The 21,447-nt window shown below is 38.4% G+C and overlaps 1 protein-coding gene across 5 annotated transcripts in view; it reads left to right on the top strand.

The window, feature by feature from the left end:
• The window catches only part of LOC149679837 (cadherin-like and PC-esterase domain-containing protein 1), a 121,864-nt gene that overhangs the window by 16,387 nt on the left and 84,030 nt on the right, over positions 1-21,447 (top strand). For 3 of the 5 annotated variants that reach the window (XR_016365900.1, XR_016365901.1, XM_089835651.1), the window contains exons 2-12: positions 699-1,032; positions 1,529-1,680; positions 7,325-7,409; positions 7,583-7,950; positions 8,043-8,233; positions 8,751-8,994; positions 11,429-11,533; positions 11,609-11,694; positions 11,809-11,999; positions 14,142-14,177; positions 16,618-16,807. Coding sequence is in view for 3 of the 5 variants with exons in the window: in XM_089835651.1 (XP_089691777.1) it covers positions 864-1,032; positions 1,529-1,680; positions 7,325-7,409; positions 7,583-7,950; positions 8,043-8,233; positions 8,751-8,994; positions 11,429-11,533; positions 11,609-11,694; positions 11,809-11,999; positions 14,142-14,177; positions 16,618-16,807 (1,817 nt within the window). In the remaining 2 variants the exon portion in view is untranslated. Of the gene's footprint in view, positions 1-698; positions 1,033-1,528; positions 1,685-1,737; positions 2,029-7,324; positions 7,410-7,582; positions 7,951-8,042; positions 8,234-8,750; positions 8,995-11,428; positions 11,534-11,608; positions 11,695-11,808; positions 12,000-14,141; positions 14,178-16,617; positions 16,808-21,447 lie in introns of those variants that run through there. The other 2 variants (XM_089835652.1, XM_089835653.1) reach the window with 2 other exon arrangements.

The following is a 21,447-nucleotide window of genomic DNA, read 5'->3' as shown; positions in this document are numbered from 1 at the left end:
GGTATCGTCTGGGTTAAGACGGACGATTGATTGGGCGTGGGAATGAAAAGACGTAAGATGGGGCTTCAACGTTACCAGTCCGTATTGTTTGAAAGCCATATCGTAATTTATATCGGAGACCTTAGATCATGGAAGTCTATAATAGCTATTTCGTGTGATATATTCTCAGTTCTTAAATGGGTTCTTACCCCTACATATTCTTTTTGCTAAGTACGTGCTGCCCGAGTGTAGGAAATACCGTATATATATATCTTTATTTTTAATTCATACGTGGTTGGGTTAAATGATTACTTTGCTTTTTTATCTTGGTTTTTTTTAAGGCTTAGGTGTTAGATGTATACGGCCTGTTTAACTTTTGAACTTTACAAAGGGGTGTTGGGAGGAAGGGGTTCATGGGTGGAAGTAATTTTATAGAGTGCGAAATTGCCGGCCAGATATTTATAAAGGCAAAGGTCTATTTTTAGAAATTTGTGTATCTGCCTTATTTTCTTAAGTCTTGTGTCAGGTTGTTTTGAAATTAAGGTTTTATTATTGCATTGGTTTATTTTTAAAGGTCTATTTGTGTTTTATTTTAAATGCAATTACACCACGGGGCGCAGGGTTCGATTCCAAAAAAAAACCCACAGCGCCCTCTTGATTTGACTTACCCTATTCTAAAGTTCTAAACTTTGAACTTTCACCTTTGTCTTTTTTCTTAGAATTTCACGCGTCACTTGTGGACATTACCGTTGTAATTTGTGGGCCATTGTTGAGTGAATTAGTAGTGATTGGTGGTAATGCGCCGTTGTGGCTAGATCGTCGTCGATGTGGAGCTTCGTCCGAACTGGTATTGGAGTTCCGGCTTGGGCAGCGTGTCACCATTCATGGCCGCTCTCGGCTGGTTATCAGCGGTTGGACCGCGTCTATCCCGATTCTGTCCCCGGCTCGTTTCGCCCAGGGACCTTCTCATCCTGGTCGCCACTTTCTCCGTCCTTACCATCTTCGTCACCTTCCAGATGGGACCTTCTTCCCTCCATGTCCCCGCCTATGTCGGTAAGACCATTTATATTTAAAGGTTTCAAGTAACAGACCCTTTTCAAAGGTCAAGGGTGTTGTGTTGACCACTTTGTTGTCTTAAGATGGAACATTTATGGGTATGTTTGTCAACAAAGACTTAAATTAAGGTATGTCTTCAAACAACATGAAACAAATAGACCATTTTGATGTAACTATGACGGTAAACTTAGCCTTAAATCTGGCTTTTTGGCGCCTGCGCTGTATAGTCTCTGTGTATCATGATAGAGCGCAGATACTTTAATGTATCAACCCCCTTGTATGTCCCGATACGTCGAAAAGGTCCATTTGGTGAACTGGTAGCTTTAAAGCCCCATCTAGCGTCTTTGTGTTAACATACCTGATGTTCCCATCAAACAGACGACACCTGCTCCTAGGGTCTTTTGTTAAACACAACCGTGATAGCTTACATTGTATTTCGGATCGACCAACGCTTACTTAATTCTTTATTTTTATTGTTCGTTCTTTTCTTCAGAACAAAACGTGATTGGTCAGATCAACGGCGCCACGTCACCACGCCCGGACCCCGATAATTGGTTGTTACTATTATGCATGACGTTTAGCGATGGCGATTCGGGATTATGTATGGACCGCAAGGAATTGACATTGCTTCAGAGGTACCAGAGGGTTGGTAGGCACCTTTTATTTTTGTTAGTTTGTAGGAATAGACCAATGTTATTCTTATCTATAAATTCACTATCCTAAGCCTTGGCCTTAGATTTAAATACGTCTGTATTTTTAAATCATCAAGGATATACCGGACGAGCAATTCTAGTTGGAGGCCATACATGCCCCATTTAATCTAATTCTAAAAGACCCTAACCCTTTGCTTCTATGCAAATGCACTCTCGGTGGCTTCAATTGATATCTAAACAAACCCCGGTGGCTACCGCCAGCTCGTTTCCACTAAATTGATGCGACAATTGATGTAATTTACACACAATACTATGCCTATATGCCGATCCATTTGATAAGGTAAATAACTCCGGTTTTAGTTCCGGCAGCGGAAGTAGATCAATTGCGAAGTTATCGAAATGATTTTAACAATTAAGAAGTTATATCTAGTTTATTAGGGAGAAGGTATACAATTCGCCCCCACATTTATAATCTAGCTTTATCTCCAGTCCAAATTACGTAGGTCCGGAGTTAATCCCCGCCGCCTCTAAATTACAACCAGCATCATCTCATTGGTTCTTGAAAACTCACGTCAGCGCGACCGACACGAATGACGAAAATAACAGTCATATTTTCGGACTGAGGAGAAGCTGCGAAATAGCCCGGGGCCTCCTTTTACTTCCCCCCCCTTGTATTTTGAAAGGGGGACTGGGACTATAGCGCGCGAATACTTAGGCAGCATCTTATACCTCCTCCCTAATAAACTAGATATCACTTCTTGATTTAATATAGGAAAGTAACTTTAAATTCGCGTACTTTATCTTAGCTCCAATTTTAAAAGCTAATCTTTAGTATAAAAAAATAATAATAAAATATGAAACAAGATTTGTTGAGAAAGGTAACGTCGTATCTATTATCGTAAATTCATTTTAACTTGCGCTATACTCGTTACATTTAGATGGGAAATTATCCATTTTCGCAAAATTGAACCGCATCGAAACACGTTGTTTATCTTTGAAGAAAATCCTTGCAGTATTAACTGAATCGGAATCGATTTCAAGTTTCATAATTTCCTCCGGATTCAATCCCTGATGGCTACGTATAGGTTTTATCATAAGTTTATAAGATATGTTACATTATAAGTATAACACTACCTATGCAGTTCGTAATGCTACCCTGAGACTTACAGCTCGAGATAACTAGTTCGAGAACGACAAATGAGAATTGAAGTCCTACACTCGGTGGTTAATTAATTTTGCAGGACTTAAGTCCCATCTAGCTCCTATTTAGTCTGCATTACTAGTTAGGCCTTTGACAGCAGCGCCTCATGCACCAGGCGTATGTCGCTTTACCTCGAATCTATGACCTACTTCAGGCACTTCAAAATTACAAGCTCCAGTTTCTAAGTTACCAGACTTTACAAACTTATGGATGGCCAACATATCTTATGAACTTATGGTGTTATTTTAGAGAGAGAGTCTTCGATGAAGCCATAGATAAATTATTGGTTTAAATTAGATGTATTTATTTTAATTATTCTGATTTCATGAAAGTTTTGGAATTCGGCAAATTTCGGGAAAAGGGTTATAGTTATTTTGATCTAATGTGTGACGATAGGCCGGTCGAGATAGGCTTAGTGTGGTTGACAGCTGTAAATGATTTGATAGTAGTATATGGTGCTTTTTGCGGTAAATGGATTTGAGGTTTAATTGGGATGAATTGTGTGAGATTAGGCCTACAGGAAAGTTTTGGTAGTGAATTGTGTTTGATTATAGGCATAGGCAAGTTAAGGTGAATTGTGTTTGATTTGGCTTAGGAAAGTTATGGTGAATTTTGTTAGATTATAGGCTTAGGAATGTTATGATAAATTTATTCAGATTAGGTTTAGTAATGCTACGGTGAATAGTTTGAAATTAGGCTTAGGAATACTGTATTGAATGATTTGAAATTAGGCTTAGGAATGCTATATTGATAGAATTAGGCTTAGCAATTTTATGGTAATTTAGTTGAGATAAGGTTTAGGAATGTTCTGCTAAATTTTCTGAGATTAGGATTAGGAATATTATGCTAAATTAGTTCAGATTAGGCTTGGGAATATTATGCTAAATTAGTTCAGATTAGGCTTGGGAATATTCTGCTAAATTAGTTCAGATTAGGCTTGGGAATATTCTGCTAAATTAGTTCAGATTAGGCTTGAGAATATTCTGCTAAATTAGTTCAGATTAGGCTTGGGAATATTTTGCTAAATTAGTTCAGATTAGGCTTGGAATATTTTGCTAAATTAGTTCAGATTAGGCTTGGGAATATTCTGCTAAATTAGTTCAGATTAGGCTTGGGAATATTCTGCTAAATTAGTTCAGATTAGGCTTGGGAATATTCTGCTAAATTAGTTCAGATTAGGCTTGGGAATATTTTGCTAAATTAGTTCAGATTAGGCTTGGGAATATTCTGCTAAATTAGTTCAGATTAGGCTTGGGAATATTCTCATAAAGAACTTGGTATTAGCCTTGAAATCCGATAACTTTATTTAGATTAGACTTTGAATTAATAATTAGATTAGACTGAAAAGCTATAAAATAAATAAATAGATAGCTCTTCAATTTACGTATTTATTTCTCCTATTTCAATTTCCCTTAAAAGTTACTTAGTATCATCCACCGCAAACTTGCGTTAACATTTCGCCATTAATTATGTATCGTGAACTTCAGCATGCAGAAACTTAAAAGTGAATTTTCTTTCTGCTTTCCAAATACCTTTGGAGGATTTTAAAAGCTTCACGGATTTGAATATTTTATAATGCCTGCAGAGGTAGTTATGTATGCCTTTTCTATTATGAATTAGAACGGCTCGAGTTGGAAACATTTTCTTAGTATTTGTACAGAGAGCTGGTATTAAAACGTAATGTCAAGGGTTTTAAACCATATAGAGGATGGGAAAACTGTACAGGGTGTTTATGATAAGTCTGGTGGCATAAATTAAGGGGGATGTTTGTTCTTTGGGAAATCGATTTTTGATTAAAAATGCTAGTAACTTCTATCGCCATTTTTCCACAAGGGACACTATTTTCGAGTTAAGATTGCATTCAGAGTATTTTACGGATGACCCCTTTAAATTTAATTAAGAAACTGATTTAGACAATTATTTCTAATTTAATTTAATTAAGGGGTCATCCCTAAAACACTTATCAAATCATAACTCGAAAACAGTGTCCCTTTGGACAAAATGCCATGGCAATACAACAAGAATAAACAACCAGAATAAATAAATAAATAAATAAACATCCGCTAACATGTACTGTTTCTGCTTTATAACAAATTAAACGAAACGAAATCAAAGTTCAACAACACAACAACTTAACACCGAATCCCATTAAAAATTCTTCGATTCGTAGTTCGTATATACGTCTTTAAAACATCTTTAAAATTCACTACTCCGTTTCCCCTGTGGTCCCTTGGGACCAATATAGGACCTAGCACTTCGTTTTAAGGGACCCGGTCCTTTCGAAAGACAATCGCGTTATTGACTACCCATAATGGTGAAAACCCTATACCGTAACCCGGGTCGAAAAAGGACCCAGAAGGATTGCCCCAATACTATAGTACTACTGTCTACTACTACAAGCTTTACAATTTGCCAAGAGTAACTCAGTGGAGTGTAAAGTATTAACAAAGGCAAATAGAAATAACAGAAAGTGGAAGAAGCACTGAGGAAGTTCCGCTGTGAAGTTTCAGTAAAATTATATATACGAAGTACTCCAACTTATCCAAGTCTTAATTCGTTTCGTTCTCTCTCTCTCTAGCTTCTTAATTTGTCTGTATTGATCAATTTGACTAACCAATCAGTGATTGCAGATCTACTTTAATATTATACATATTACTGTATGCAGTTATCTTTGTGGTCACATTTAATTTCCCTCTATACCCAGCTGCAGAAAATAGCAGTAGCCAACAACTGCTCCAATTCGGTTGGTGATTGGTGACATAATTTGTGAATTCATGTTGAATTTTGAGCCTGCATGCAGCGTAATTGACACGGGAAAAATTAATGAGCTAGAATGATTATATGTATATTGCTTCTTGGAGATTATTATCCCATAGATTAGATTTAATTGTAGGCGTGCGACACCTGGTGGCTGGCAAATTAAAGTGGACATTCGTTTTACATGATTGAAAACGCGTTTCACTAGTAATACTAGTAATAATATTAATATTATTAAGCCAGATTTTAAATTTCCCTAGTATACCACTAGAGGGCAGTAAATACCCACGGTCTCCTTACCGAACAATACCTACCTCACTTCCTGTTATTTTCTATTTGCTCTTGGTTCCACACACACACACACACACACAAACTCTAGCTATATTCACTCAAGATTGCTTAGAGTCGACCTTCCCGAAAACGAAAATAATCTGAAATAGAAGTTAGTAGGTTTTGCGCTTAACTCCTTAGTTAATGATCTTAATTAGATCGAGCAGTCGAAACCCATTGGCAGTACGTCGTTGAGAGAGAATATATATCGTTTGGAAAAGTATTGGATGGGGAACGCTTGAACATGAAATACTCGTTAAGAGCGCAACTTTTCCACCCTTTTTGAATCTCCACGGGAAATTTAATTCGCCAAGGCTTAACTTCGATTCGAATTGTCCCTCACTATATACTTATCTACAATTAGAACCGATATCACCTTGAATTGATACCGCATACAAGGGTAGCTTTGCTCCTTTCTCTATGTTTTTATTTCAAGCGCTTTTACTAGAACTTGCGCTTTGAACGTGCACTGTAAATTCAAGCTAGAGTATTAATTTAAAACGTTAAAATTTTTACTTTTAACTAAATTTTTCGTAACTTAAAGGCTATCGTACATAGGGTCTGTTAACAACTACGTACATGTACATTATTGGTTTCGCGATTAATTTGTTTAAATGGATTGTAACGTAGTTTTAAATACTTAAAGGTATGTGAAATAATTCGGTCCTACAACCGTTTATGGAACATTCTATATTTTAGCGGAAGATGTGTGCGACAGGCTTTATTTTTCTATAACTTCGTCTCGTGCATTAATTTTGTGTTTTCAATCCATGAAGCTCCTAAAATTAAATACTTTATCCCATTTAAACTTACCCTAATGATTTTATGACAGTTATAACCTAATTTCCATTTATCTCCCATTTGGAAATATTTTAACCCATTCCATATTGGAAATGTCTAGCTCATCTCATATTTACTTAATTTGTTATTTCCTGGAATGCATACGGTTAATAGGAATCATTGTGTATGTGCCACTTTTCACAACGTATTAGGCAACTTTTTTATGGGAGGAGCTAGCTAGACTAATCATTATTTATGACAAATTTTATCCAAGCGAATAATCTATCTCACTGCATGCGCGTTGCACCTTTTGCTAGCAACCAATGAAATCGCAGTTAGAAAGACTCCATCAGAATTATTAATATTTGTGACGTTAGAACCTATTCTCAAACCCTGCCCACAAAACCCGCATAGAAATTAACGTGGGGCACAATTATTCCTAGTAGCTGTGTGTATTCCTGGTTATAGGCCATATATAATCTGTATTGAAATAGTTTGATGTATCTTGAAGTATTTAATTGTAATTATTTTAAACTTTATTTATTTATTTATTTTATTTGTACCAAAGGTCAATCGGCTTCCAGGAGTTTATGACGTTCTATGCAAGAAGGATTCATTGTGTGCAGTTATGAATGAAGCGAGGAAAATGCCTGGTAAGTGTTTATCGCCCTCTGTTGAGTGTTTAGAGCGATTTATATACCCGCAGCATAAGTTGATAAGATATGTTCCATATAAGTTTGTCACTGGTTAGAGACAACTTTTCATGAAGTGACGTGGGTAAAACGTCATAGATTCTTAATCAACAAAACTTTCTTTAACTCTGCAGGTTTCGGAGGTGACAAATGGTACCCATTATGTTTCTTGCTACCATCCCAACACGAGAGCTTTGTCCGTGCAGCTGAGGATCTTGGGGACAGTGTTCAATGGTTGTTGAAACCTCATAACGCCAAAATCGGGTATTCCGGTCCGAGACCATTCGATATCCTGTCACCCTCTGGTCAAGAAGAACTTAACAGATTCAAATACAAGAAGGCCATTGTCCAGCAATTAATCGGGAACCCTTTGACCATCTTTAACCGGAGTGTCAGTATCCGATTCTACGTCTTAATTACGTCACTCTCGCCTTTACGCGCCTATTTGCACCAAAATGGAATTCTTTATCACCGTTACGACCAGAATAGAAGTTACAGAAAGGTACAGTACGTTTATTATTATTATGAGGTCAAAGGTCAAGGTTTTATGTCGAATATTTTTGCGTTGTGTTTGTTTCCTTGATTGTATTGTAGATTCCAGGAAGAGCTTGGCCCTTGTCTCAATTTTGGAGATATTTGGTTAGGATTTATGGGGAAAATGCGGTCAGTGAGGCCGCCGATAAACTGGACCAAATGTTAGTCCAGACCTTGTTATTGGCTGAAGCGTTCTTAGTGGCCAAAATACCTCCTTCGCCATCTGACGAAAGGAAGTTTACTAAAACACGGTGAGTTGCAGGGGACTGAAGTTGGAAACAATGGTCTTTGACTTGAATCAGGGATAGATTTAATTTTAGAAGCAGGTATGGAGAACAGAGTAATGTGGGCGCGCGTCAATGTCCCGGACCCCCTTCCAAGGGACGTAGGGGGATGAAAGAAGAGGCGGGTCATAGCAAACGACAGAGGTAAAAAGGAATTACGTAGTATTTTTCGCCGTCCCCATCAGCAACGTCATCAAAACGTAGTTCAAGTGAGCAGCCAATAAGATAATTTAAACTTTTTGTTACGTGTTGAAGGGAGGGGCTTTATACTGGTTGGTCTACGAGTCGGACTGAAGTAAATACTAACCGTTGCAATTCCTACATCTAAAATTAAATCTATCCCTGCTGGAATGTTAACTTAATTTTGAAATAATTGTACTAAACCTAGAGGTCGCTAGTTACCTACAAAACAATAGCCACATTCTACCTTTAGCAGACAATTTTATTTCAATTTCTACCGGTTTTTTTATTGACTCCCACGCAGTTGTCCTCACTGCTTCCAACTACTTGGTGTGGACGTAGTCTTCAATTCATCATTGTGTCCAATGATAGTGGACATCAATGGTCAACCAAACTTAAGATTATCGGCCAAAGAGGGTAATGTCAAAGCCAACGCCGTTAAACGCTCTGTGGTCGAAGATATGATCACGCTGCTATTCACGCCATCGCCTGTTGCTACCCAAGTGGCCAGCTCCCTAGAAAATGGCTCTGAAAACTTCGGAATCTTGGTAAGTAAATTAAAAAAATTGTTTCATAGACAGACAACAATATCAAAGTTATAGGCCATCCCTTAAAGGCCGACTTCCATCGAAAAGAGTTCTAGCGAACTGAAAACCGAGCATCGAGTCTAACAATGGAGCGACCGTGCCGATTTTCGAATCCCCGCTGGGGTAAAAGATTGAAGGGTTCTAGCTAACTGAAAGCCGTGCAATGTGGTTCTAGCAAACTGAAGATACACAATAGAGAATTTCCTTTAGGGGAAAGCAAAAATACGAGAGGAAATAAATTGAAAAGGATTTCTATTGCGTATCTTCAGTTCGCTAGAACCACATTGCACGGCTTTCAGTTAGCGAGAACCCTTCACTCTTTTGACCCAGCGGGGATTCGAAAATCGGCACGGTCGCTACATTGTTGTTGATGCTCGGTTTTCAGTTCGCTAGTACCCTTTTCGCTGGAAGTCGGCCTTTAAAGAACCATTCAGAGACCGAAGTGAACGTAAGATTTTAGTGTGAACATGGAGAAAGGGGGGAGGAGTCGAAATCTTGAACCGAACTCTGCCCCGATCCGCGATATAATTTCCCACAAAAACGGGAGGACGGGGTGGGTTGAAATAGTGGGGGTCGCATCATCCACATCGTGGTAAACACACGTGACCTAATTAGCTGGCGCCGTCTGTGGCACCATGGTGGCGAGTTTAATTTAATTGCCTTCTGCTATTTCGTGGCGCGTAGATTTCAACGGAGGAACGGAGGGAAGCTTTTGTGAATTAGGTAATATTTCACGTATTAATTATTTGAATATGGGCATATACTGCGTGTATAAAAGCCAAAGTTATACGATAGAAGCCTGGAACCATGCTGCCACTATATTTTGAATTTGTTAAGTCGAGACATGGTCGAGAGAGGGCGTGATAAATGTAGCCAAAGAAGCATCATGGTGGTTTTACCACAGTGTGCAAGAATCTTTCCCCATTCCATCCCCCACAGTTTTCTCCCACTTGGGGGTGAAACTTACTACGCATAGTGACCGAGAAACGCTACTCAATTCGACTCCTCCCCCCTTTCTCCATGGTGTGAATGGGCCTTAAAGTCGAAAAAAATAAATAAAAACTGTTTCTAAATCTGATAATATTTGCCTCTAGGGAGCGCTTTGTTCCAAAATAATTTTATTATGGAAAATATTTTTTTTTGTTATTTTATTTTAGCAAACTAATGGGTCCACGTTGTTTAAATTTTTTCTTAACTGTCAACTTAAATTGAGCCGTTAAAATGGTTCCATGCGATATTTTTATTAAAACGCGTCTCGTTTCTTAAAGCATAAAATGCGCCAAGAGTGTCAGTTTCAGTTAATATTAAATCCTAAAATTGAATCTGTAGGTAATAGGATATTTTAGATTGCCTGGATGTGTATCTTATTTTATTTCAACGTTTAAGATGGGGTAGGGTTTACTTTTATATTAGCATCTGGAGTAGGAATTTGCAATAAACTCGGTTGGTTTTTTTCTTTAAAATTGGAGAAATGCGACACTGGACAAATATTAAGGCCTATCTACCATGTTAGGGTAAGCGAAAATTAGGCTAAACAATCATGTTAGGGTTAGCAAATTTTAGGCCTAACTACCGTGTTAGGGTAAGCGAAAATTAGGCTAAACAATCATGTTAGGGTTAGCAAATTTTAGGCCTAACTACCGTGTTAGGGTTAGCGAAAATTAGGCTAAACAATCATGTTAGGGTTAGCAAATTTTAGGCCTAACTACCGTGTTAGGGTAAGCGAAAATTAGGCTAAACAATCATGTTAGGGTTAGCAAATTTTAGGCCTAACTACCGTGTTAGGGTTAGCGAAAATTAGGCTAAACAATCATGTTAGGGTTAGCAAATTTTAGGCCTAACTACCGTGTTAGGGTTAGCGAAAATTAGGCTAAACAATCATGTTAGGGTTAGCAAATTTTAGGCCTAACTACCGTGTTAGGGTTAGCGAAAATTAGGCTAAACAATCATGTTAGGGTTAGCAAATTTTAGGCCTAACTACCGTGTTAGGGTAAGCGAAAATTAGGCTAAACAATCATGTTAGGGTTAGCAAATTTTAGGCCTAACTACCGTGTTAGGGTTAGCGAATATTAGGCCTAATTACGACGGTTAGGTTAGCGAATATTAGGACTAAATTACCACGGTTAGGGTTAGCGAATATTAGGACTAAATTACCACGGTTAGGGTTAGCGAATATTAGGACTAAATTACCACGGTTAGGGTTAGCTTATATTAGGACTAAATTACCACGGTTAGGGTTAGCGAATATTAGGACTAAATTACCACGGTTAGGGTTAGCGAATATTAGGACTAAATTACCACGTTTAGGGTTAGCGAATATTGGCCTGATTACCACGGCTAGGGTAAAAAAGTCAAGGTCATCCTGTAGCAGACGAATTTTCAATCTTTTTAACAGGGAATAAATTGCCAAACTAACCATAATTTGTGCCTGAGCGTTGAGGATTTGGAATACTTGATGCAAAGCCAACGCGAACAACTCAACAGTGGAGGATTTCGTCAGGTTTGTAAAGCTACTTCCACTTAAGCCTAATTCTCTTCCTAGACTGACAAAGGCTAAACCCCAAAAATCCTATAGATTTTCCCAGGGCCTGACCCTAGTAGATATGGCTCAATAGCTGAGGAGATTTCTAAATGGATCGGGAATTCTCTTAGTGATAATAGGTAAGATTTAGGGCTTTTAAATACGCAATTAGGCTTAGCATTTCAAGGTTATTTCAATCAGTAAATGGTATACGTTTTGCGCTGTTTTTATTTATTTCTTGTGTGACGTATTAGAATTCCGGAAAGCAGCGCTTCTCGAGATATCGTCTCGATAATGTCCGTCCTGAAAAAGAACGCCTTCGAGCTGAAAAATTGGAACGCGTCCGCCGGCTCGTCGTCGACTTGGAAGTTCACTAGTGCCAATGATAGTACAAATAATCGTCGTTCACTCGCGAAAGATAAAAATACTGATGAAAATGTCACCGGTAAGTGAATTAACACTGACATCATCATAAGTTCATATGATATGTTCTGGGATAGATTTAATTTTAGAAGTAGGAATGGAGAACAGAGTAATCTGGGCGCGCATGCGTCAAAGTCCCGGATACCCTTCCCGGGACGGGGGGGGGGTATGAAAGAAGAGGCGGGTGTGTCATAGCGACAGAGATACAAAGGAATTACGTAGTATTTTTCGCCGTCCCCGTCAGCAACGTCATCAAAACGTAGTTTAAGTGAGCAACCAATAAGATAATTTAAAAATTTCGTTATCCGTGTTGGAGGGAGATGGGACTCTATACTGGGTGGTCTATGAGTCGGAATAACTGAAGTAAATACTAACCGTTAGACTCCATTCCTACTTCTAAAATTAAATCTATTCGTGCGTATACCGTTAATCCGTTATTATATATTTTTGCACGTCGATAAGGCTTAAATTAAATACATGCGCCCCTCTATCAGTTCAGTTCAGTTTTACCGTCCCATATCTTGTTTATGTGTGATCCATAACATAAAATTTCAATAATCTAATGATTCCAATAGTCATGTAGACGCGATACTTGAGTACTTCGTAAATCCATTGAAATCTAATTATCTTTAGTACCAGTCCAATACCATTACTTCATCTTATCATCCAAGCAAAAACACAGTACGATCCATATATATCCACCCTCTGTAGTCATAACCTTAGGAAAACATCAATTTCCTGAAGATCTACAAGAACTCTACATCAAAGAGAGCTGGAGAGAGATATTGAGGGGAAGGTTCTTACTTCATAAATATGTAAAGAAGCTTGTCTCTTTACAAAACACCAGTACCTACCTACGTACCTACCGCAAGCAAATACACACTCGTATCGTTGGAAATGAAATGTACATGTATGGATAGTTATATAATTTAAAGAGATTGGACACTAGCTGGGAGAATGACTTCCGGTTTGGTTAGACATAGAGATTGTAGAGTTTATTTTTGACTTTCAAACGGTTTTAGTCTTTTAGAGTTAGTAGAATTGGAGAACGGTTAGCATTTACTTCAGTCCGAATCATAGACCACCCAGTATAGAGCCCGTCCCTCCAACGCGTAACGAAAAGTTTAAATCATATCTTATTGGCTGCTCACTTAAACTATACGTTTTGATGACGTTGCTGATGCGGGGACGGCGAAAAATACTACGTAATTCCTTTTTACCTCTGTCGCTATGACCCACCTCTTCTTTCATACTCCCCCGTCACGTGGAAGGGGGGTCCGGACTTTGACGCATGCGCGCCCAGATTACTCTGTTCTCCATTCCTACTTCTAAAATTAAATCTATCCCTGGTCAAAGATTTTCTTTTTTCAATTTCCTTCCTTGAATGAGAGTGTCCGACCCCTCGTTTCCAGAGCTTACTTAGGCAAATTCCATTGAGTCTCTTTATCCAATCAGGAATTCAAGCAAAACCTGATTTTTCTAAAGGAAAAACTAACATATCTATGTAGAGGAAGCAAGCGCTCTTTCTATCCTGTTAAATCTGTAAATTTCCTGATTTAGTTAACTGGAGTACTTTCTTCCTTTTCCTTAACCCACCCCCTCCCCCGCCTTCTCTCCTATTCAGGAATAGGTAGAAGTTTTCACCCTATCTATATACAGGGTGTTTCTGATAAACCTGGTGCCATAAATTAAGGGAGCCTGTGTTCTTTGGGGAAATGTTCTATACTTCTATTGCCTCCATTTTGTTTTCCACAAGGGATACTCTGTTTTCAAGTTATGATTTGACTCAGTGTTTTAGTGTTGACCCCTTAATTAAATTAAATTATAAATAATTGTCTAAATCAGTTTCTTAATTAAACTTAAGGGGTCATCCGTAAAATACTCCAACAACAATCTTAACTCGAAAACAGAGTGTCCCTTGTGGTAAACAAAATGGAGGCGATAGAAGTATAGATGTTACATTTTCGACTCAAAATCGATTTCCCAAAGAATTAACACTGCCTCCCTTAATTTATGCCACCAGACTTATCAGAAACACCCTGTATTGGTTTATTTTTTTTACCTTGGTTCAAGTTTTTCCTTTCGGTACAATTCTATGGGATCTAGGCCTAGCTTGATAAAGTAAATCTAATTTTGCATTTTTTTTTTTTTCATTTCGTTTCAGCATCAGTCTCGGCTTCCTTGCCAAGTTGCAGTAGAGGTGAGTTTCCCTTGTTATTTTTTTATTATTATTTTGTTAAAGGGGTAGTAGGGTTTAATTGCGATTACAATATTATATTACGACATTACATTATACAGGGTGTTTCTGATAAGTCTGGTGATTGCATAAATTAAGGGGGATGTTAATTCTTTGGGAAATCGATTTTGAGTCGAAAATGTAACATCTATACTTCTATCGCTTCCATTTTGTTTACCACAAGGGACAATGCTGTTTCAAATCGAGTTAAGATTGTTGTTAAGAGTATTTTACGGATGACCCCCCTTAATTAAATTTAATTAAGAAACTGATTTAGACAATTATTTCTAATTTAATTTTATTAAGGGGTCATCCTTAAAACACTGATAATCAAATCATAACTCGAAAACAGCATTGTCCATTGTGGTAAACAAAATGGAGGTGATAGAAGTATAGATGGTACATTTTCGACTCAAAATTGTTTTCTCAAAGAACGCAGTCCCCTTCTTAATTTATACCATCACCAGACTTATCAGAAACACCCTGTATACAAAGTAATTTGTAATTTTATTGTAAGTATATAGACGTAAGATTAAAACTCGACCGCACCCTTAAAACAACAAGGCAAACAAATTATCTGAACCATTCTCGAACGTCTACGGAAAAACCTAACTCCTTGTTAACTCATATGACCGCGTTACCATCATAGTTCTTTGTCTTAAATGGTTTGGGAAGTCCTTAGAAAATACGTAAACATCTTGTGCAAATTCAAACATCGCGCTTGCTCGATCCACAAGTCTGTTATAGAGTATCTTAAAGAGATAGTAGCTGCATATTGAGGTTTTGATAGTTAACCTATTTCAATAATTCAAAGCTTGAAGGTGAGAGGGATGCAGTGGAAACCCTCATACCTATATATCAGAAGTATATAAAACTTCTCTTCGGGAGAAGTGTACCACCACAAAGCGGGGCGGGGTAATTGTAACTTGATTCTTCTTAACATCATCAGAATTAATATTTATCATAGCAAGGTTATACTAAACCGAATCAATGATATACGCCATGTAAATAGTGATCCCCATCATCATTACTAATCTATTAGCGCTGCTTAACTATTTGTCAACCCAGGCCCATGCATGCGCTTTTGCAGGGTTTTTATCCCATCCACGTCAAGACAATCAAGGTTTGTGCAGGGTTAATTGATTGATTGCTGAGGGTTTAGTAAATACCAAACAGTAATTTTAGAATTCACCCTAGCACGGTGCGATTGTTATATATATACCCATCTGAATTAAGTTTGATGAGCGCGTAAGCAAATTAACAAAAATGGTGCCATGAGCCCGGGAAGAATCATGTAACTAAAGAATTAAGAGGACTTCTACAGAGTGTCACCCTTCTTCAGTATTATCCCCTTCTGTTTTCTCAAACCGCAGACTATCCCTTTAATCATTTCCTCAAGTATCTCTAGTATCGTCAGCCTAATAACGACGCGATGCCCTTGTTCGGTTCTTTAGAACAAAGGACGGACGGCTCCTGTAGTTCTTAAGGCGTAGACCTCGAGTTAAGGGTTCTTACCCTTCCAACTCGTTAGCTTTTCATCTGAGGAAAGAATACCCTCTTGGTTCTTCGTCCCGTATTGCCTTACAATCTTACTAAGGGACCCTTTTACCAACCTTAATACCCGCCTTTCTTTCCAAGGAACGTACCCTTTCTTAGGATGTAAAGTTCCTTATGAGCGCGTCGAATTCTCGCCCCGTCAACTTTGATTAGACATCCTCTGGGCTCTGGAAGTATTTTTTGCTTTTTTTTGTCTTTATCTTTATCTTGGGTGAACCGTGGTAATTTTGTCTTTTTGGGAGATAAAACGTGAATTGTTTAATAGAGTCTGAGTTGAAAGATACAACGTATTTGTTGATTAGGGCGTGTTTCGGTAATCATTGTTCTGGGTTTTTTTTTTACTTAATGAAAATTTAACTTATTTCTAAGTTTGGCCAAGAAGCAATATCTAGTTTATTAGGGAGAAGGTATAAGATACCTAAGTACTCGCGCGAGGCCATAGTCCCTGTCCCCCTTTCAAAATACAAGGGGGGACGTAAAAGGAGGCCCCGGGCTATTTCGCTACACTCTCCTCAGTCGGAAAATATGACTGTAATTTTCGTCATTCGCGTCGGTCGCGCTGACGGGAGTTTTCAAGAACCAATGAGATGCTGGTTGTAATTTAGAGGCGGCGGGGATTAACTCCGGACCTACGTAACGTTTGGATTGGCGATAAAGCTGGAAATGTGGCGCGAATTTATACCTTCTCCCTAATAAACTAGATATCACTTCTTGGCTACATATTGAACTCAAACTTATGGAGAGCACGATATAGGCTGCTTAATTTATTTTCTGTTGAAATTTTTGGGGTTACGTTCCCAAAGAAAAAAGTGTGGGAAACTAAAACCATTTTCTTTGGTGTTTTTAGACCAAACTTCGATGCCGTACCTGTCATCCATCGTGCTACTTCCGAAGCTCCGTTTGATTCCGTCTTTCACTCCTCTGGTGACGGAATACACGGCCACCGTGGCCCACGATGTCCTCTTAGTACGCTTAGGAGCCGTGACCGAAAACTGTCAAACTGAAGTGCGCATTGACGACAAATACGGCCCCGCCGGGTAAGAACAGACCTTTTTTCTTCTTCTTCCTTACATCCTAGACCCACGCTAACTTCGTCTATAGTTTCTTAGCCTCTTTGTAAGGAATCAGTTTAATTTAACCTGCATGCATCACGTGGGACGTTTCCTTAAAATTTTTCGAGTAAAATGATGTGAAGAAAGTATATAGCAATGTTTAAATTGTGTTTGGTACCGTTTTGACGAAGGTGCTAACAGACTATGGACGGCGTATATACCCTAAGGTCTTCTTTAGGTTTAGAAGTATAATAAACCGAAGTTAACATGTTTTTGTACAATTTTCGATTCTGGAAATACTGTTTGTTATATGGGTTAAATATACGTTATCCCTAATATTATCTGTGTTACCCATTTTCTCCTTTTCATTAAACTTGTTGAGGTCAAAGGTAATAGTGGGTTTGTAAAGGGACCCACCTTAGTGTGGACGTCACTTTATAGACAAAATACAATAGAAATAGAAAATATACACTTCAATCGTACCCGGAGCCAATTCCTTGAGACCTATTCGGATTCTGAATATTTACCTTTTATAATTTCAAGATTAAAATACTTTTGTTAGCGTGAACAAAATGGTATCTTTTTGTTTTTTTGGGGGACGGGGCGGAATGGACCCAAAAGGACCCTGGTCCTTGTCTCTTTCTCTGTGAACGTACGATGTCCCATTTGGGTTAATGCAAATCTGTCAGAGGGATACCTACCTCTATCCTTTAGTTTTAAGGGGTGATTGATTTTTGCACGCTGACTTAAAGGTTACACTCACTCTTACCTAACGGTGTCTAGAACTATAAACGCATACACCATCCGTGTAGGTTGGCAGTAGGCCTAAAAGTCGAGATTTAATACTTTTCTCGCTCTATATCTCGTCTAGCGACACGATTGTCAGTCTACATCGCGCTCAATTTTAATCAAATCTCGCTCGACATGTAGCGGAGCGTGCCATGTGAATTTTGTTAACATGTTCCATAAGCATGATACTTCCTGCACTTCGTAATTCTAGAGACTTACTGCTCGAGATAACGAGTTCGAGAACGACAAGCGAGAATTGAAGTCCTACACTCGGTGGTTAATTAATTTTGCAGGACCAAGTTCCATCTAGCTCCTATTTAGTCTGCATTACTAAGCCTTTAACAGCGCCAAAACCAGGCGTACATCGCTTTTAATACCTCGAATCTATGACCTACCTCATTCACTTCAAAATTACAAGCTCCAGTTTCTAAGTTACCAGTGACAAACTTATGGATGAACATATCTTATGAACTTATGCTACCATAAGTTAATGAACAGAAACGTTCTTCGGTTTTTAACATTTAACTACTTTAATTCTGTGGTCATTTTGATAGCGGGGGTCACGCAGGCCAATAAAACACTCGGTACCTTCAACAGCTACCTAATTAAACACGATACTCGACTTCTCTCTCTCTCTCTCTCTCTTCAGGGGGTTTTAAGCGTTGCGGCATGAAGAAACGCTGGCAATTAAGACTTTTAATAAATTGTTATAATCTGACGTGACCCCCCACGTACGCGGACCCTGGTCCTCCGCCGTTACATAATCGTCAAGGAAAAAGGGGTCACTGCGATGCACAGGTGTTAACTTCTATTCTACCTGACCACTCGAGATATAATTATAAAGATTACATAGATATCAGAAACATAAATTATTTAAATAAGAGAAAGTGAGTGATGAAGTAGTTTAATAGTTGTGGACTCGAACATTTTTAGAATTTTTGAATTTAGGAATCGATTCATTGTGTAGCCGTTTTCTCAACGTATATAAGTGGGCTTTGTGGGAGGAGCTAAACGTATCATTATATATGACGAATCAGTGATTGCAGATCTACTATAATATTATCAGATATTACTGTATGCAGTTATCTTTGTGATCACATTTAATTTCCCTCTACACCCTGCAGCTGCAGAAAATAGCAGTAGCCAACAACTGCTCCAATTCGGTGATTGGTGACATAATTTGTTTATTCATGTTGAATTTTGAGCCTGCATGCGTGTAATTGACACACGGGAAAATCTAATTAATCAGTTAGAATGATTATATTTTAATTGCTTCAATTGGAGTGATTATTAGCAAGCATAGATTAGATTTCTTCGCAGTAGTAGTGCAGCAACACCTGGTGGCAGGTAAATGAAATTAGAGTTTCTGTTTATGCCCATACTTTCTCATATCTATGTAGACGTCCCGCATCTTGTAGCTGTCTAAATGAATGATACAGCTAGTCGTGCATTATTTTAAACGCATAGCACTGTATTATTATCAAAATCTCCCTCCAAATGAAAAGCGGAGCTAAGCAAAATTCATTCAAGAGCCTTTTTTGAGATTCAAGAGGTATTCCACGTATGGGGTCAATGCAATTATAGCTACCGGATGTCCGTTCAAACCGAGGCACTTTAAGCTCACCTTTCCCCTCTCCTCCCTCCCCCAAAATGGACAACACCCCTTCAAACCCCCGGGTCAACCCCCTAATCCCCCCTTCTTCGTTTGGAGGGCCACACCCATCCTACGTTTCGCTTAAGCATTGAAAGAGATTTGATATGCTTTACGTAACTACTTACGATTATTGCAGTTTTGAGTTTGTTTCTATTGTTAGTTTTTGAGTTTTTGCAGTTATGGTTACTGGTGGTCAAGTTGAAAGGTCAGTTCTAGGGTCTATCATGGACTCTAGACTTGGAAGTTTCTGGGATTTTGAAGAGGGTCATGCTAAATAAGTATTTCAGGGGGATTTAATTTACTTCTCATACCATCTTTGAAATTAATTAATTTCTTAGTTTAAAGTGACCTTGATATACCACCATTCAGACAACAATACAGAACCCTTACGTCCCCAGTTACGCGTACCTATGATCTTTATTAATATTCAGCGAGTTGACTGAATGAGCAGCTGAAGTTCCCTTGATGTACCCTAATTAGTGTTAACGCTAATCGTTAATTAATAAATTAATTTCCTCGAGCTGATCTATCTATCGCGTACCGTTAATCCCTTATTATTTATATTTTAATTTGCAAGTGGACAAAGAAAGCTCATGTGCCCTTCTGTATACCAGTTCAGTTCAGTTTTAAAACCCATCACCTATAGGGAACATTCATAAGATCTAGCAACCTCTTCATTTAAATTGACATTGGAGTTTTCAACGGATATACCTTTAGGGTCAAAGGATATCCACTCTGACACCAAGTCCAATTTTATACATACTTTTGATCTTGACAAAACTATATATAGAGGGAACTCCATTTTAATTTAATTTCAACTGCCATAGTATAGTATTAAATTTACAGGGTGTTTCTGATAAGTCTGGTGGCATAAATTAAGGGGGATGTTTGTTCTTTGGGAAATCGATTTTGAGTCGAAAATGTAACATCTGTACTTCTATCGCCTCCATTTTGTTTACCACAAGGGACACTCTGTTTTCGAGTTAAGATTGTTGTTGGAGTATTTTACGGATGACCCATTAAATTTAATTAAGAAACTGATTTAGACAATTATTTCTAATTTGATATAATTAAGGGGTCATCCCTAAAACACTGAGTCAAATCATAACTCGAAAACAGCATTGTCCCTTGTGGTAAACAAAATGGAAATAAATAGAAGTATAGAACGTTTTCGACTCAAAATCGTTTTCCCAAAGAACACAGTCTCCCTTAATTTATGGTATACAGACTTATCAGAAACACCCTGTATATACACCACTCTATTCTGAGCATAAAATTTCTTCTAAATTCAATTTCCTGCTGAAATTCAAAACCTCGAATGTAACCCTAAACCATATATAAGATTGGCGCCTTCCAAAGGCACACGCCTAAGGTTCGCTACACAAAAGCCCAGCTTAAACCGCGGGCAAAATGCGCTACAAAATATTTGTCAGGGCTCGCGGTGGAAGAAGGAAGTATAGAATGAAATCCAAAGTGCTCAAAGGAAAGAGCGTGCTATGGAAGGAGTTGCAGTTTCACGACACGACAAGACGTGAGTCCGTGATATCGCCTTGGAGAATAGAGATTAAATGGAGTAGATTGTTCATGCTAAGCCATTTGCAGCAATGCAAGTCTCCCAGAGCACCTCGCGCACGCTCTTGGCCTTTAGTAGGAGATTGTTAAGTACTGCCGCCTAGCGCCATTTTAAAATTGAATCCAGTTCTGACGAATTAGCTTTAATTTTTTAGACACAGATGGTATTGTCGACGTTCGTATATCACCTTTGGTTGATTCATTGTTAAGTGCTGCCGCATAGCGCCATTTAAAATGGAAGATAGTTTTCTTGAATTATCTTCTATTTTTAAGACACGGGCATTGTCGACGTTCCTGCCACCTTTGGTAGACTGATTGTTAAGTACTGCCACCTAGCGCCATTTAAAAATAGAAAAGCTACGTCTCTTGAATTAGCTTCTATTTTTAAAGACACAGGGGGCAGTGTCGACGTTCCTACCACCTTTGGTAGATTGTTAAGTGCTGCCTCCTAGCGCCATTTGAAAATAAAAGCTAGTTCTCACGTATTAGCTTCTATTTTTAAGTCACAGGTGACATTGTCTACGTTTATCATGTAATCGGACGACCCCACCAAAACTGAGGATTCTGGGAGGACTTCGTTGCCCTATCCCTAGATGGCATTGTACAGAGG

This window comes from Phalangium opilio, unplaced genomic scaffold, assembly GCF_054372755.1.
Source record: "Phalangium opilio isolate 3A_F unplaced genomic scaffold, DU_Popi_V2 ptg000041l_1, whole genome shotgun sequence".
Taxonomy (NCBI): Eukaryota; Metazoa; Arthropoda; class Arachnida; order Opiliones; family Phalangiidae; genus Phalangium; species Phalangium opilio.
The sequence above is the reverse complement of the archived record's forward strand: the minus strand, read 5'-3'. Positions and strand labels throughout refer to the sequence as shown.